The sequence below is a fragment of the Thermobia domestica genome, chromosome 13 (assembly GCF_964235325.1).
Source record: "Thermobia domestica chromosome 13, izTheDome1.hap1.1, whole genome shotgun sequence".
Taxonomy (NCBI): Eukaryota; Metazoa; Arthropoda; class Insecta; order Zygentoma; family Lepismatidae; genus Thermobia; species Thermobia domestica.
In genome coordinates, this window is record NC_137466.1 from 109,825,190 (window position 1) to 109,841,848 (window position 16,659).

A 16,659-nucleotide genomic window follows, 5' to 3' on the forward strand; every position below is an offset into this window, starting at 1 on the left:
TTAAAATGAAATGAAATATTTGAGTTTTACGTCCCATGGTTATGACGGCTAGGCTAAAGGAGACGGTGATAATGACAAATGAATGAGATAGTGGAATGAAGAAAGTGGAAGGAAACGGGAGAACCCCGAGGAAACCCACGCAAACGGTGTTTGTCCACCACAAAGTTCACTTGGCGGGAGCAGGGTTTGAACCCAGGACCCCATGCACCAGAGGTGAACGCTATCACTGAGCCACCGCGGCCCCCTTTTTGGCACTTAAGTGTATAAATATATTATTACTATTACTTTATTGGTTAACAGTTATTCTTTAGGGTGTCTTTCTGATCAGAATTTTGTGTGTATGAACTAATCGAACCAACAGTGATATTTTTATTTCTACGTGATATTTTTTTTCATATATATGTTATTACTTGTACAATAGTCAACAAAATTTGATAACCCCTGTATCTTTCCTTCCCATAATGACTTTGAAATGAATGAGTAGATTTGACTACTATGGTGAATTCAGACATTTTTCACTCGAGAGAGAACTAGCTTTTATGTGAAGGCGAATTTTAATCTGTAAGTTTTTTGCTTCTACATTTCTTATTGAAATTTTCAAAATTTATTCTCGGGGGAATTTTCCTAGAGTTCTCACCTTTATCCATCTCTGTTTGAGTGTAGCGGAAGGCGTGTGTTCTATATCTTACAAAAATTTCTATACTTAGGTACTGATTTTAAATGAATTGATTCTGAGACTTTTGGTGGTGACTGCACATGTTTTTACACATTGTATTTCCTGGTTTATATTTTATTTCTCTATTTTCAGGTCGTGTACCATTCATTAAATGTGGAGCTTTTGTAATATCAGAACTGGATCCTATTATTGCATTTGTTAACAACAAGGTAAGTATTATTTATTTATTAGACTTCCAAACTGTGCTATGCATAATGACACTGTCCGTCTGTCTGTCTATCTACAAATATCAGAACAAAAGTGATAAGACATATTGCTAAAGATGACGATATCTGTGTTGAAGGTAAATTAAGAGATATTTGTATGTAACGGAATCAGCTGTCAGTGGAAACTTGCATTTAAGGAGGAATCGTAATTATTTTACAGCTGTTAAATGTGATTCAATGCTAAAAAAAATGTTAAATGATACCTTTTCACCGTCGATACAAAAGTTTATTTTAGTTATGAACAGTAGATCATTTTTGAATCTCCATAAGGTATAATATGTTTCTTTCTTTTTAAATTGGACACATGTATTTTGGAGGGGGGGAAAAAAAAACACTTGTAAGTAAGAAAGCAGAATTCTAACGAATAGAACAACCTGGTCTTTTTAATTTTTCTTTTAATAGAAAGCTTAAATGCACAGGCAGCGTTGAAGAATACTAAGACACATACAAGGTTTTAATGAAGTATACCGACAAACTGTAAGAGGTTATTCCTCACATCAAAATAAGAAAGAAGTTTATATGGACCTGTGGTCAAAAGTGCATAGTTTCCATCCAAAAGCGCTGAAAAACTACATTGCAACACGCGTTATTTTGAACTCGAGAAATCAGAGAGTGGCGGTACATATCAGTGTAAAGGAAGTCACATCTATACCATCAAAAAAGTAATGTGTAATGGGTGTGCAAGGGATACCGTACAGAGCATAATTCCTAGACATACTTCCTACAAAATTCTCAGACATACACCGACTTAAAGGTGCGTTCAAAGTAGACAAAAGGCAAGCCGTGACAATAGTAAACATGTGATACGTCGACGGGTAGTCAGAAATGTTAGGAAGCGCCAATTCAATGATTCTCGTGTTCGAATAACGCGCTCGTTGATGTATTGTTTCACCTTTGTGCGTGTAAAATACGTGAAATATAGCGTAAAAAATACATCACATCCCGAGAAATTGTGGAACTGCCGTTTCTAATACATCTGACCTCTTGCTGATGCATTACATATTCACTGCTGCCGTCTTACGTTTTGATTACTTTGGATTCACTTTTAATTCAGAGCATGTCTGAGAATTTTTAAAATTTTGTATGGAACATGTCTGGGAATTATGCCATGTAGGAAATCCCTTGTGTACCTATCGCACATTGTTGAAATATGCATTTTTGTATGGCGTAGCTTGACTTCTTTTACGCTTCGATATGGACCATCATTCCACAATTTCTCGTGTTCAAAGTGTGTTGCAATGTAGCTTTTACATACTGATAGGCGGACCGAGCTCTGAAACTACACACTTTTGACACCACAGATCCATATGAATTTTTTTCCTATTTTGATGTGAGGAATCACTTCTTGCAGTTTGTCAGTATAGTTCATTAACACACTCCCGGCGGGAGCTCATGTGGTTCGGATTCCACGTTAATCAGTAGGTCCACGTCTCATATAGCCTCGCTGCTGAACGGGACGTAAAACTCAAAATCAATCGATCAATCAATCAATCATTAACACACTGTATATTGAAAGGTCAAGAAAATTAAAGGGATTTTGGGATCTACAGAAACAAACTCGCTGAAATTTACTGTCTTAAATTTCATAGGGGATTGGGTTAACGAATGTGTTATTACACTGTGATATGAGGGAATCATAAATGTATTTAAAGATTCGTACAGAATAACTGCGAGCCGATAACATTTGCTGCTTTAATAAGCACCATCGTGAATAAATGCAGTTACATAATTATGCTTGGGGCGTTCAGAAATGATTGGCACTACATTTTTTTTTTTTTCTTTTCACAGGAACGATTTATTGAGAAAACGATTACAGTTTATTTTAGAGGTATTCCCCGGCAATGTCTATTCACCTTTGCCACCGTTCTGGAAGCTTCCTTATTTGTGTAGAAAACCACTCTTTGGAGGTATCTCTCTGCCACTGGCGGACAAATGCGTGGAGTTCATCATTTATGTTGAACTTTTTACCTCTATTGCCCTCTTTCATTGTGTCGAATAAAGCATAGTCGCTAGGAGCGAGATCCGACGAATATGGAGGATGCGGAAGTACACTAAACCCTAGTTCATGCACTGTGGCAATTGTCTGGCGACTGACATGTGGCCGTGCATTGTCGTGTTGGAGAAGAACGCCACGGCCCCATTTTCCTTGTTGGCGTTGTTGGATGCGTCGGCGGAGTCTATGCAGTGAACTGCAGTAGCTTTCACTGTCGATGGACGTATTGGGAGGGAGAGCCATTCCACCAGCAATATCCCTTCCTGATCCCAGAAAACGGTCGACATTTGTTTCCGCACGAATAGTCCCATCCGTGCCTTCTTGGGACGAGAGCTTCCAGTATGCCTCCCATGGACTAGCGTTTCTTTTCTGGAGTCTTGGAGGAACCAAGTTTCGTCGACGAACAGACTCTCAAAGAACTCGGTCGGATTTTCACTGTACTGTTGCATCAACTGCTGGCAGATCTCCACACGTTTTAGCTTCTCTGCAACGGTGAGGTCATGAGGTACCCATTGTGCACACACCTTGTGCAGCTTCAAATCCTCATGAATGATAGTATGGAGGAAACCCCGTGATAGACCTGTTTCTTTCTCTAGTTCATCAAACGTGATTCTCCTGTGCTCCATTACCAAATCACTCACTCGCGCGGCATTCCTTGGTCTGCGTGCAGTTGCAGGACGCACAGTGCCTTTGTTTTTTACAGCACTGTCTTTGCCTTCTTTGAATTCGGATACCCAACGAAACACGGATCTGCGACTTGGTGCTGTGTCCCCACATACGGCTAATAATCTGTTGTGGATCTCTGAAGTATTCATTCCTTCCCTCCAGAGAAATCACTGTCCACCGTTGCCCATGTGTGTCTGCTTCCACGCTGTCTTTTAGCTGTTGACCAGCGTACTGGCAAGTTGGAACAACTGCTGCTACAATGAGCTACCTACGGAAAGAAACAAAACCATTTAGTGGGGTTTGATAATACTATAGTCTATCTTAATGCATACATCGACACACATTTGAAACTGCTACTTGGCACCAGTTATAGGAGAGAGTGCCAATCATTATTGAACGCTTATATTTCGTTAGAAACAAAACATATCCTACATTAATGACCATTCCATATCAGTTCAGCCAAGAGAACTGTGAAGATTATTGTCTTCATGGTCTCAGAGTCTCTTGTTATTTCCAACAATTGTTTCTTCCATAAGGATAATACATTATGCAGTTTTTTCTCATTAACTTGTTAGTACCAACTCAAAGTACATTTACCTGTGAAAATACTGACTTCTACAGATAACTGTACTTTTAGTTGTAGAAGTGGGTTCTGTCGGTTCTGTTTCTAATACGTGTGGTTCTATTTTTACATGCCTTCAAACTTTTCAGTAGGTCCTTTTCTTCTGAGAAGTACTTCTTCATTAAAGTTTTGCTTGGTTTTAATCAAAGTATGAGAATTTTGAAGTAATGAAAAAAAGTGAACATGCTAGTGGTGTTATTTCATCCCTATCTTATTTGGTTTTGATTTGTTTCAATAAATCTATTCACTTCATAAATAAGCTTCAAACGGCACTCATCTTGCTGTTTTCTAGTGTAATGAATTTATTGAACAACCTTCAGTCGTCAAACTTTCGCTGTCTTCACTGTCAGTGTTATCAAAAGGTATGGAAAGCTGAAGTTAATGAGGATAAGCTGTATGGGCACTAATTTCGTTACTTACAACTATGTACCTACCATAATAACTGAAAATTGTCGTAATGCTTCTAGTGAGAGTTGCACCATAGTGTGAACATTTTAAGTGGTTAGACTATTTCTTTTATCGTTGATGATGATGGTGAAGATGTCTCGAATGTTGTTCGAACTTCTGTCAATAGCGCCTATTTCGGAGGTTAATTTTAATTCACTTAATGAAAAAGCTCTTGTTTATCGGTATTTGTGTGGACGATAGAGACTTGTTGCGTGATAGCTTGTGTTTGATCTACGTTGTCTTTTGTACGTTTTAGGTGATGCGAAAAACATGATGTTGAAGCATCGTTGTGATTATTGGTTATTGGTTAATATGGAGTTTAGTGTTCCGTTCTGCGACAAATCTAAGACGTTATTTACACTTTAGTGTAGAATCCGAACCACACCTGAGTTCCGACCGGGAATCGAACCTGAATCTCCCGCGCTCAAGGCGCACACGCTAGTCATATAGCCACGAGGGAGTTCTTGTTGTGAATATATTTTTCAGTTTAATAGATTCTCTTTAGGATTTATGTCTCAGTCGTAGATGTATTTGATATTTCGTTGCATTTCACTGTAATTGCCTTCAAAGTTTCGGTTTTTCTTCGTTTACTTTCTCGTAAATGTGACTTTGAAAGTACCACTGGAAACTTTTATAATATCCACAGATGTACTTCGATTGAAACTGTCGTTGCTACTTGACCCTTTCATGGCGTTTAGGATACTGCACCATAGGTTACCCACAACGAAATGACCGTGCGACGGATGGGAGAACTGAATAATCGCTCCTTTTATTGATACGACTCACTACTACGCGCAAAGGAAAGAATAGTAAATGTTCATAAATCTGGAGCAGTCTAGACCTGAGTAGTGGCTTGTTTTACTGATACGAAATCGAGGGAGTAGATTACTCTAGGTGTAGTTACTCCAAATCTCGTGTAGGACTTCTCAGGAGTAGTTACTTATTTTTATTGATATCACCCAATATTTTCATTCAAATCGAAAAGAAAAGTGTAACATTATGAAAGCTTTGAAAAAGTGGTTGTATCAGAGGTTATATCCAGTTAAAATATTGATCAAAACGGATACTGTAAGAAAGGGAAACGCTACGACATGAACAGGCATGTGCTTATTTCCTTCAATTTCAAACAAATTACAAGACATTTCCAGGAAATGAAATTTTAACACAACATTAGTGACTCTGCAGATATCTTTCATGAATATGACATGATGAAAAGAAACATGCATATTAGAGAACACAGACATAAAAGAATCTTTAATATTCGAGCGAGAATAAAACAAAAAACTAATTTGAAAGAAGAAAAAAAAAAGAAAAAAACGGGAAACAAGAAAGTAATACTGAAACCATGGGAACGAACGTATTGGAACTGGAGCTGATGAATGTTGATTCGAATCCAGCATTATCAAGATTAACACAACAAGCGCATATCATGTGTTGTCCAAGTCTTTGTAGATTTTTTGGCTTTAAGAACGAAATCAGACACTTGACCCCTTCGTTTCCTTTTAAAAAAAAGTACAGCCAGTCACGTCATAAAGCACGTCTATCTGATTGCGTTTTCCACACCATACGTGTCCCCTTTCGCCTTGACATAAACAAAATACATTCATAGCTATACCCCCTTCCTGTCAACGTTGAGTTGAGTTGATTTTGAGTTTAACGTCCCTTTCAGTAGCGAGGCTATATGAGACGGGACCTACTGATTAACGTGGAGTCCAAACCACAGCTCCCGCCGGGAATCAAACGCGGATCTCCTATGCTAACCGCTTAGACACGAAGGAGCTCTTCCTATTAACGTATTCGTCTCCAAAATACTAGGTTTCTTCACTGCCACGTATGCATAGTCCAGTGCTCTGATAGCATCCGGAAATGTATATTGTTCTTGCCACTCTGCTTTTGCTGCCTGCATATTACGCACACTTGTCGGAAACAATCCAGTTTTCAGATTTCGCATTCATTACACTTGTAATAGTCATAGTCACAGTACTTTGAGCCACACCAGAATCATCTGACACTCCGACCTGGAATTCCGGATCACTCACGTAACGCAAGGAAACCCGCATCTTTTCTTCATTACGTAGTTCTCCATCCCGACTTTCGGTTGATCCCCCACCCCCCCCCCAAAAAAAATGTTGTGATAACCACTCTATATTTTCTTTCATGAACCTATAATGTTTTTGTAATCGCCATTTGCAACATTTCTATGCAGCTTATAAGCTCTTCTACGCTGCAAAACAATCATATATTCTGCCATATTTCGTACGGAGTCACCTACTGAGCTTGCTCTACAAATTTGGAGAAGTTACTTGCATCAGAGGGGAATCTCTGATTTTTATTGATATCAAACGTGGAGTAGTTACTCAGCTCGAGAATAGAGGTGTGGTTACTCAAAGAGGCAGGGCTTCTTCGAGGTCAGTCGAGACGAGTAGTGCTCATTTCTCTTTTTATTGATCCCAGTGCGAGTAACTACTCAAAAATTGGGAATAACGAGTGTGCATCTAGCACATATTTTACTAAATAAACTATGTATCTGTGTGGAGTGCTCAAAATGTATTTCTTCAAGCGTCTCCCTTCATCAAATATTTTTTTAAAAAGGAAATAAGTGTCAATGAATTCATGTAACGTGGAAAATATAATAAATAAAATAATTAATTAATCCATTTTAACGAAAAGCTCTGAATTCAAATTAATTCACATCAGACTGACCAGCAATTAATCTTGTAAAGCACTTCAGAACACGGCATTGGTTCTTTAAACTCGCAAAAGTAAATATTTCCACAAAATTGGACCTTTTCATATTTGTACAATCACAGAAACTTACTAGTATAAACTAAGTATATTTGAGATTGAGTAGTGTGGATACTTCCCAGATCGTATCCAAATACAACCAGTTAAGAATGCTCCAAGAGCAGTGCCAGAACGAGCTTAAAAAGAATGGAGATATGGAGCGGGAAAGATAACTGTCATTGTTCCTAGATTAAAAGTAAATCTTTTTATCCGCACCTTCTTCTCTTTCTCGCAAAAATTAGCAAAATATCATATCTCTATGACTTACAGTTCTCGAAATATGGCTACATAAATATCTAGTAATTCGAACTTTATTAGCCAATATCTGAGGTACTGTGGCCAGTTGGCCAGTAGACAGTTAATCAGTGGCCACCGGTTACTATTTGGTACTAAAATGTTCACCATCCTCTTAGATATTGATCAACACCAATATGATCTCTGTGTAACTTACGGTTTTCGAGATTTGGCTCCTTAAATCTCCCGAAATTGGCCAATATCACGGGAACGGTAAGTCATAGAGAGATGATATTGGTGTTAATCAATCCCTAATACAATGTTCGTACCGATATTAATTAATGGTCACTATCCAACTGGCCAAAGTTCACCAGTGGTTACTATTTGGTAGCAAAATATTTATTATTCTCTTAGGTATTGATCAACATCAATATCATCTCTCTACAACTTATGGTTTCTGAGCTATGGCTCCTTAAATATCTAGAAATAGGCCTTTTTTGGCCAATATCACGGGAACGGTAAATCATAGAGAGACGATATTGGTGTTAATCAATACCTAAGACAATGGTAAATATTTTGATATCAATAATAATTGGCGGCCACTGCCCATTGGTCAAACCAGTGGCCAGTTTGACAGTGGACACCGGTTACTATTTGGTAATAAAATATTTATCATCCTCGTAGGTATTGATCAACATGAATATCATCCCTCTACAACTTATGGTTCCCGAGCTATGACTGCTTAAAAATCTAGAAATTGGCCATTTTGACCAATATCACGGGAACAGTAAGTCATAGAGAGATGAGATTGATGTTAGTCAATACCTAAGAGGATGGTAAACATTTTGGTACCGATATTAATTGGTGGTCACTGGCCAAACCAGTGGCCACCGGTTACTATTTGGTACCAAAATATTTACCATCCTTTTAGATATTGATTAACACCAATATGATGTCTCTACGACGTACGGTTCCCGAGATATCTCTCTTTAAATCATTTTTTGGCCAATATCTCGGGAACGGTAAGAGTGACGCGAAAAATTTAATCACTTTCTCTGATAGTTTTTGATGCTCTATCGAATGCAGGGTTCAAAATTGAAAAAATCGCAAATAACAGACAGACAGACACACAGACATAGAAAATTCAGTAACGAACTTTTTAAGTTCGTTGATTATGCTCTTGTATGATTATTCTGTGCAGAGAACGGTGAGGATCAGTACTGTAATCTACAACTGAATGAAATTAATATCTGTAAAACACATTTTTAAATAAAAACTATTAATAGCAAAATCCCAATCTTTGTCCAGGTTGCTCTGAACCAAGTTCAACGTTCGATTTTTATTTCTAATATAGATAACATTACTTTCAACATGCAAAACAGTTTTATGGATAATTTTGACTTCATTAATTTTATAATTCGAAATTCCTGTATTGTGGTAAGCCCGAAAATTGCACAATTCTGATTTTTCGCATCTATAATTGCTTCTTGATTTTTGTTCAGATGTTTCTCTTAGTTATACTATTATGTGTAATATCGCACTGACAAATAGCCTAATAAACTCCAGCGTTGATTAAGTAATTGACAAAACAGTTTTTAAAATCTGTAAAGTAATTTCCAGTATTTGTAGCTAACATGAAAACTATATATCTTGGTAACCTTATCCAGATTAAATGACAATTTAGGTCATAGCGTAAAACAAATCAAACAGTTGTTAGTTTTATTGTGAGATGAGTTGTAAATATGAAGTGCTTGTTTTCTTAATCTGTCTAGAATGCCCCTTGTATATCTGTTTTTCCGACCTACATTAGATATAATTTTCAGTTGACTCCCAATGTCCTCCTTTATGAGAACGAGTGATACACTCATAAGAAGAAATTTAACAAGTTAGCTTTACTCTTCTATGAATGAGCGTACTTTTTATGTACGTTTACATTATGAAAGTTACTACGAATGTAAAAAGAAAAAAAGTAATTACAAGTGTTTTAAGAATCAGTGCTGTGTTCTGAAGTAAATTATGAGAATAATTACTGGCAGGCTTGTTACGAATTACCTTTAAATTCAGAACTTTTCCTTAAAGACTTTTTGAGTGTGAGTGAAAGAGAGAGAGAAATTGGATCGATGTATGGAGCGGCTTCGGAAAATAAATTTTGAAGGCGATACAGAAGTGAGTATCTTGTTTATTGTCATTTGAACATAAAATTCCCAAAATTAAGGCTCTGCTGAAGATATTCTTGCAAATATTGGCTTCTGTTCTATTAAAGAGTGCCGAATTCTATCTATGAAATAAATTGTGTGCTGATTCTTTTCAGAACACTTTGGTGTGAAACTTATTTGATTGCCTATAATTGGAGGATTGAGGAAGTTTGTACTGTTATATAGATATACTAATTGGGTACATCCTTATATAAATATAAATATTTTTTCGTCCACGAGTCTACTGTATTACGTGTATTATAATTCTGAAAAATATAAGATATTAGTTAAAATTATTCATTATTGTATTGCCAAAAAGAGATGTATTTTCTTATGACTAAGCGGGCAGGGTTAAAAATTTATTAAAAAAAAAAAAAAAAAAAAAAAAAAAAAGTTGTTCTTCAGACAGTACTTTAAATGAGACTGTTTCATCCGCTTCAATTTTGGGAATTTTATTTATTTATTATTATTATTTTTTTTTTTTTTTTATTTTTTTTAACAAAGCTCGAGTGAAAGTTAAGAGGATTAAATTATACACGTCATATATGGTCAATTTTTTGTTATCCAAGCTGAGATTATATTTAGATTCTCTGATTAATTAGTTTTCCTTGATTAATTAGCACGTTGCAATCTCTCCATAATTGAATAGTTTCATAGTTTAAATATTTGACTAAGTATATTAAAAAAATAGTACAGTGGTTCTTTCGTGATATTGTTGGCCAGACTAGAATGTCAATCTTGTTTACTTTAGTTAGATCGTGTTATAAGGCGTGAAAATGCATTCCCGTTCAATGTTCTTTTATTTTTATCGTCAATAATTCGTCTGATTTTACTAATGTATTACTGGTTACATTAAATAATGGTTTGTGTTTTAAAACTTCTATCTCCTACCTTGTAAACTTGCTGACAGTTTTAGTTATATACTCACCTTCTAATTTGAGTACTAAGGAGTTTGTTAAAGTTGTATTAGAAGTTGTTGTACCGTTCTTGTGATCTGAATGGCAGAGCAAGTACCTCAGATGTAAAAGTGTGTGTGGACAACCTATGAGCAAACTGGGTAGCGTAATATCTAACACACTAGAACGACAACTAGAAGACTCGTGTACGACTTCTAGCGCAGTCGATGTTTCTGACACCGGTTGTTCTTACCAGTTTTCGTGAATTCAATCCTAGGTGTTAATATAGTCACTGAGTTGTCCATATACAACAGGAGTTGTATTGCAGGTTTAAATGAGCACCAATCTCGAGAGTGAGTACAAAAATGAGTACAAAACAGTTACTTAACAATCTTTATAGCGATTCAGGGAGAGGCCGAGCTTCTGCTGTTTGTGGTTCTCCCTTTCAGAGCTTATTTACATATTATAGGATGGCGGGTAATGTAGATAACACAAAGTTACATGAGGTTATAAATACTTAATTAGTTCATAGTAAAATAACAATAATAATGACACATTAACATGGTATTGTCTCAATTTTTTAAGTACTCGTTCAGCTGTTTTATAAATTTGCTAAAAGCTTGTAGTTCTCTGATACCTAGGGGAAGGGCATTCCAGGCCTTAATACATTGGTACCTGATGCTTTTGATGCCATAATTTAATCGTGGTTTTGGTTTTTCAAGTTCTTTGTTTGTCTTTGCACGTGTACTAACTGAGTGTTTTATTTCAACAAATTGTGTTGAAAATATAATTGCATCTTTCTTGAGGATTCTGTACATTAGACAATTTATTCTGTAAAGATAAAGTTTATCTAATTTTAGTATGTTCAGGTCATGGAATAACGGTTCTGTATGTGCAAGAAAATGTTCATTTTTTATTATTCTTATTACTCTCTTCTGAAGAACAAGGAGCTTATATTTAAGCTCAGCACTTAAGTTTCCATACCAGGCTTCGATTCCGTATGAAAGGTATGGGTGTATGAATGCATAGTAATATATTCTTCTGATAGATTCCGGAAACATTTTTGATATTTTAAACAATAACCCCGTGTGTACCGAAACTTTTTTCCTGATTTCAGAACAATGTTTCTCCCATGTGAAGTGTTCATCAAACCAAACACCTAGGTATTTTATGTTTTCAACAACTGTTACTTAATCAGAGCTTATTGTAATAGGATAGTTATTTATGTTTTGCATTTTATGTCTGTTTCTAAAAAATATGCACTTAGTTTTGTCAACATTTAAAGTTAATTTATTAATTCGAAACCACTGTGATAATCTGTCTAACTCAAAATTAATCGATTTCTGTATTGTTTTAAGCTCTGATCCTTTCATGAATATAATTGTATCGTCCGCAAACAAACAGCACTGCGAATTTTTCAATACACATGGCAAGTCGTTAATATATAAAAGGAACAGTAATGACCCTAATATGGAACCTTGAGGAATTCCACAGTTTACAAGTGCTGTGGTTGATGTGTGTCCATTCACACTAGTGTATTGCAACCGATTCTTTAGATAACTGTTCATAAGATTGAAAGCGACTCCCCGTATTCCATAACATTGTAGTTTCTGCAGTAATATTTTGTGATTTACAGTATCGAACGCCTTTTTAAGATCAATAAACACACCTATAACATAACTACTCTCGTCAAGAGCATCTGAGATGTAGTTTGAAAGATATTAATGGCAAGTTGTGTAGACTTATTTTTCTGAAACCCATGTTGTTCTTGAGTTATTATTTTATGTTTTGTTATGAACTCTATTAATCTGGAATAGGTTACTTTCTCATATATCTTGCTCAAAATAGGAAGTATCGAAATTGGTCTGTAATTAGTTTTACATGTTTTCTTACCGCCTTTGTACACTGGTATTACTTTCGCGATTTTCAATCTATCAGGGAATATTCCTGTTTCTAAAGTTCTATTAATTGTATGTTCAAGAATGGGTGCTATTTCCTTCATAGAATCTTTGATAATTTTTGTGTTTATATTGTCATGTCCTGTACTTGATTTGTTAGGTAAAGCCCTAATTATGCTAAATATTTCAATTTCACTAACAGGCCTGAGAAATAGACTTGCCTCAACATTTCGAGATATATGGTGAGAAAGGTCTCCCGATAATGATTTTATACTGGCCGCCAAGTCCGTCCCAACTCCTACGAAAAAACTGTTGAACTCATTTGCTACTTTTATCGGGTCATTAATAAGGGTTCCACGTTCATTAATGATATTTATTTCCGCATGTTTTCCCTTTGTTTGAATATTTATTGCCGATTTGATTATCTCCCATTTTTTCTTGATATTATTCCCTGCTTCTATCAGATTATTCATATAATAGGTCTTTTTGGCATTCTCGATAACTTTCTTTAAAGTATTGCGATATTGCTTGTATCTTTCGCGAAGCCCTAAATTGAATGGATTTTGAGTACTTATTTTCCAAAGAGTATCCTTTCTTTTAATTGAGTTAAGTATAGCCATCGTCATCCACGGTTGGATTTGTATGTTGTATTTATTATTACACCTTTTCGTTACAGTGCATTCTTCTATACACTTCTCTATTGTTGTTTGAAGAATTTGTAAGGCTTTTGATGGGCATGCTGTAGTGTACACTCCAATTTCGGACCATTTTGTTTCTTTTATCTTCTGCTTTATTTTCTTGTAATCCCGAGTAGTAACTTCCCGTACTCTTTTGTTTAAATTTCCTAATGTCAGTGATGTTGACATGTAAACAGGAAAGTGATCACTAAGGGATGTTGTTATTGCCCCTGATACTATTTTACTATTTATCATATTCGTCCCAATGTGATCTATTATACTACGTGTATTTCCTTGAATACGGGTGGGAACCGTTATACACATTTTGTTACTATTGCTGTTTAACATATGTATGTACTCTACGCTTTCGTGCTCATCATTCAAATGAATGTTAATGTCCCCTGCAGATACGCAATATTTATTTTCGCTATTAATTTTAGTTAGTATTAAATTTAAACAATTTTTGAATTCCTCATAATTTTTATCAGGTGACCTATAGATAACTCCTATGACAATGCTCTTTTTGAAATTGGGATTGGTTATTTCAACCCATAACATTTCACATAAGTTAACGTTATTGATTTCGTTTAAGTCTTCGCGAATAAAATAATTTAATGACGTTCTAATGTACAGGCCTACTCCTCCATGTCCTTTTCAGATGTTGTTGCAATTATAATTTCCTAATTTGTTTACATAATTATAATTAGGCAAAGTTACATAATTTATTTCTTCTTCATGTTTAAGATGAGTTTCACTTAAAGCAATGACACTGAACTCAGTTTTTATTTGACTTAAGAATGTTTGAAATTCATTGTATTTACTATTTAAGTTTTGTATATTTAGATGTAATAGTGAAAGTTGATCGTTATGTGGGATGTCGAGCTCATTTGGTTCTACACTCTTACAGGTTAAAAACGGATGAACGTGGTCTAATATTGGATCTTCAATGTTACAGTCTATCATACAAGGATTATAGTTATTCTATACAATATTTCTACTACTACGATACTACTATTTTCCTACTGTTAATACTACTAGCAATACAACAATTAGCAACTACACTACTTCTACAAGTTTACTAATACACTTTCTGATACTAAACACACGTGTCTGAATCTAAATACAAACACGAAAGATGCACTTAGGATATTTTTTCCACATCACTGCATTTTTCAATTATAATTGCTCTGTCTTGCGGAGATTTTCGCGCATATATCGTTCCATTTGAATCAGTCCACACAAATTGCCACCTTGCTTGTTTCTTTTTTGCCATAGCCATACCCAGTAGTCTTTTCCTTGCTGGTGTCAAATGGTCATTCACATAAATTGGCACAGTATTCTGAAAACCAATGGAACGAGTCGTGAGTTTTTCATTAGTTTTGTTTTTGTTTTTTACTGCCCTCATGAACTGGTCTCGCTTCCGCCTGTTGAGAATCGCACTACTATATTTTTTTTGTGTGGGTTTGGAAGGAACTGGTATCCAATGCACTGCATGAGTGTCGTATTCAATGTCTACTTCAACCCCGATAGCAGATGCAATTGCCGTTACAACTGCTTCGGCATTTGCACCTTTATTAAAAGGGACATTTTTTATTTCCAGGTTTTCCCGTCGATTGTATTGTTCTGCCTTGTCTAACTCTGATTGTAAGTTCACAATTTCAGATTTTAATTTTGTATTTTCCTTAGCAATTTCAGAGTTTAGATTTTCTAATGCCAAAAGTTTTTCGTATATTTTATAATACTTCCGGCTCATAAACACTACACTTTCTTTTAATGCCCGCACAGCTGACAGAAGTTCAGATACGGGAGAACTATCACCAAGGTTGTCTATAGGATCATTTATGATGTCTTCAAGTTTTTTTCCCTCTTGCTTCCCCGCTTTTAGCTCACTTTCACTTGGTGGTTGAGTTGATGCTTGGGCACGGCCATTTCTTGCAATGGTCGTGGCTTGGGGCTGTTTCGCTTCCTCCATCCCTCTCTGGTTGTTGACCTCAGTCGACTCTCTTGTCACTGACTTCCCCTTTTGTATGTCTTCGATATTAAGCATACAATTTCCACACTTCCACCTTCGTTTCGTCGCACTGTTCATGTTTATAAATTTAGAAATTGTAATGTTTCTACATTCAATGTGGAATTTTCCTCCACAACTCGCACTGCACCGTAGAAAATATTCATTTTTCTGGATAACATCCTCACACGAACCACACCTTTCCGCCAAAGTGTGCTATTTGTTTAAGATACACTGAGTAGCGTTGTAGTTAACACACCGGTATGATAAGCCAGTTTCGATTTCTGGCCCAGTCGTCTGTTGTTACGTATTTTCAATTCCTTGAATTCGCAGCTTCAAAGCATATAATGTAGGAAAATTTCATTAGTTTCAATCATTTCTCATTTAAATTGCAAACTTTTTGGGAAACGAAATATATTTTTAAAAATGTATACTGAAAGTGGTGTCTTTTTTGATTTGTGTGATATCCGTTGCAGTTATGGTTATTGAGGATTATTTATATATTTTGGATCCTAATGTTTCGTTCTGCTTTCCATTGTTATATGTATTTTATTTATGCAGATGTAATTTCTGTTGGCTTGAAAGTGTGTTGTTACAATATGTAATCCACGAAAGAAACACTTTCCTCACTTGATGCCGTGCTGTAAAGTTTCTGTGCTATCTCTTCAGTTTTTAATTCATGCATGTATTCTTTACATATAACCCTACTACGACTATTTGTTTGGGAAATCGTTATCCATATCTGGTTATAAATCTACTAGTATTTTCTCTATCCAAAACAGACAAGTTTATTATTGTTTATACTTATAATAATAATAATAATAATAATAATAATAATAATAATAATAATAATAATAATAATAATAATAATAATAATAATAATAATAATAATAATAATAATTATTATTATTATTATTATTATTATTATTATTATTATTATTATTATTATTATTATTTTATATTGTCTTCATTCATCATCTGGGCAGGCGATACAGTAATATACATGTCATCCAAGTATAAGGCCCCGTGCATTGCAGACTCGCGCCCTAATCACTAGACCAACGGAAAGCGCTCCAGATTTATATCTACTGTTTCTGGTTTTATATATATATATATATTTTCGTTATTTTGGGGTTCTTACGAAATTTCTTACAATTCTGCATGTGTTCAGTATTACGCTCTTCTGTATCTTAAGATTTTTTAAAATTTAATTCCAATTCTTTCACTTACCTTTTTCAACATCTTGTGGATCACTCCGGTATCCGATATTATTATTGGATTATTTTTGCATCTTTAG

At 35.4% G+C, this 16,659-nt stretch overlaps 1 protein-coding gene across 4 annotated transcripts in view; it reads left to right on the forward strand.

Moving 5' to 3' along the window:
* LOC145668422 (metaxin-2-like) overlaps positions 1–16,659 on the forward strand; it is an 89,651-nt gene that overhangs the window by 20,450 nt on the left and 52,542 nt on the right. For all 4 annotated transcript variants that reach the window (XM_081736237.1, XM_081736238.1, XM_081736239.1 and 1 more), the window contains exon 3: positions 809–885. In XM_081736237.1, the coding sequence (XP_081592363.1) occupies positions 809–885 (77 nt within the window). The remainder of the gene's footprint in view (positions 1–808; positions 886–16,659) is intronic.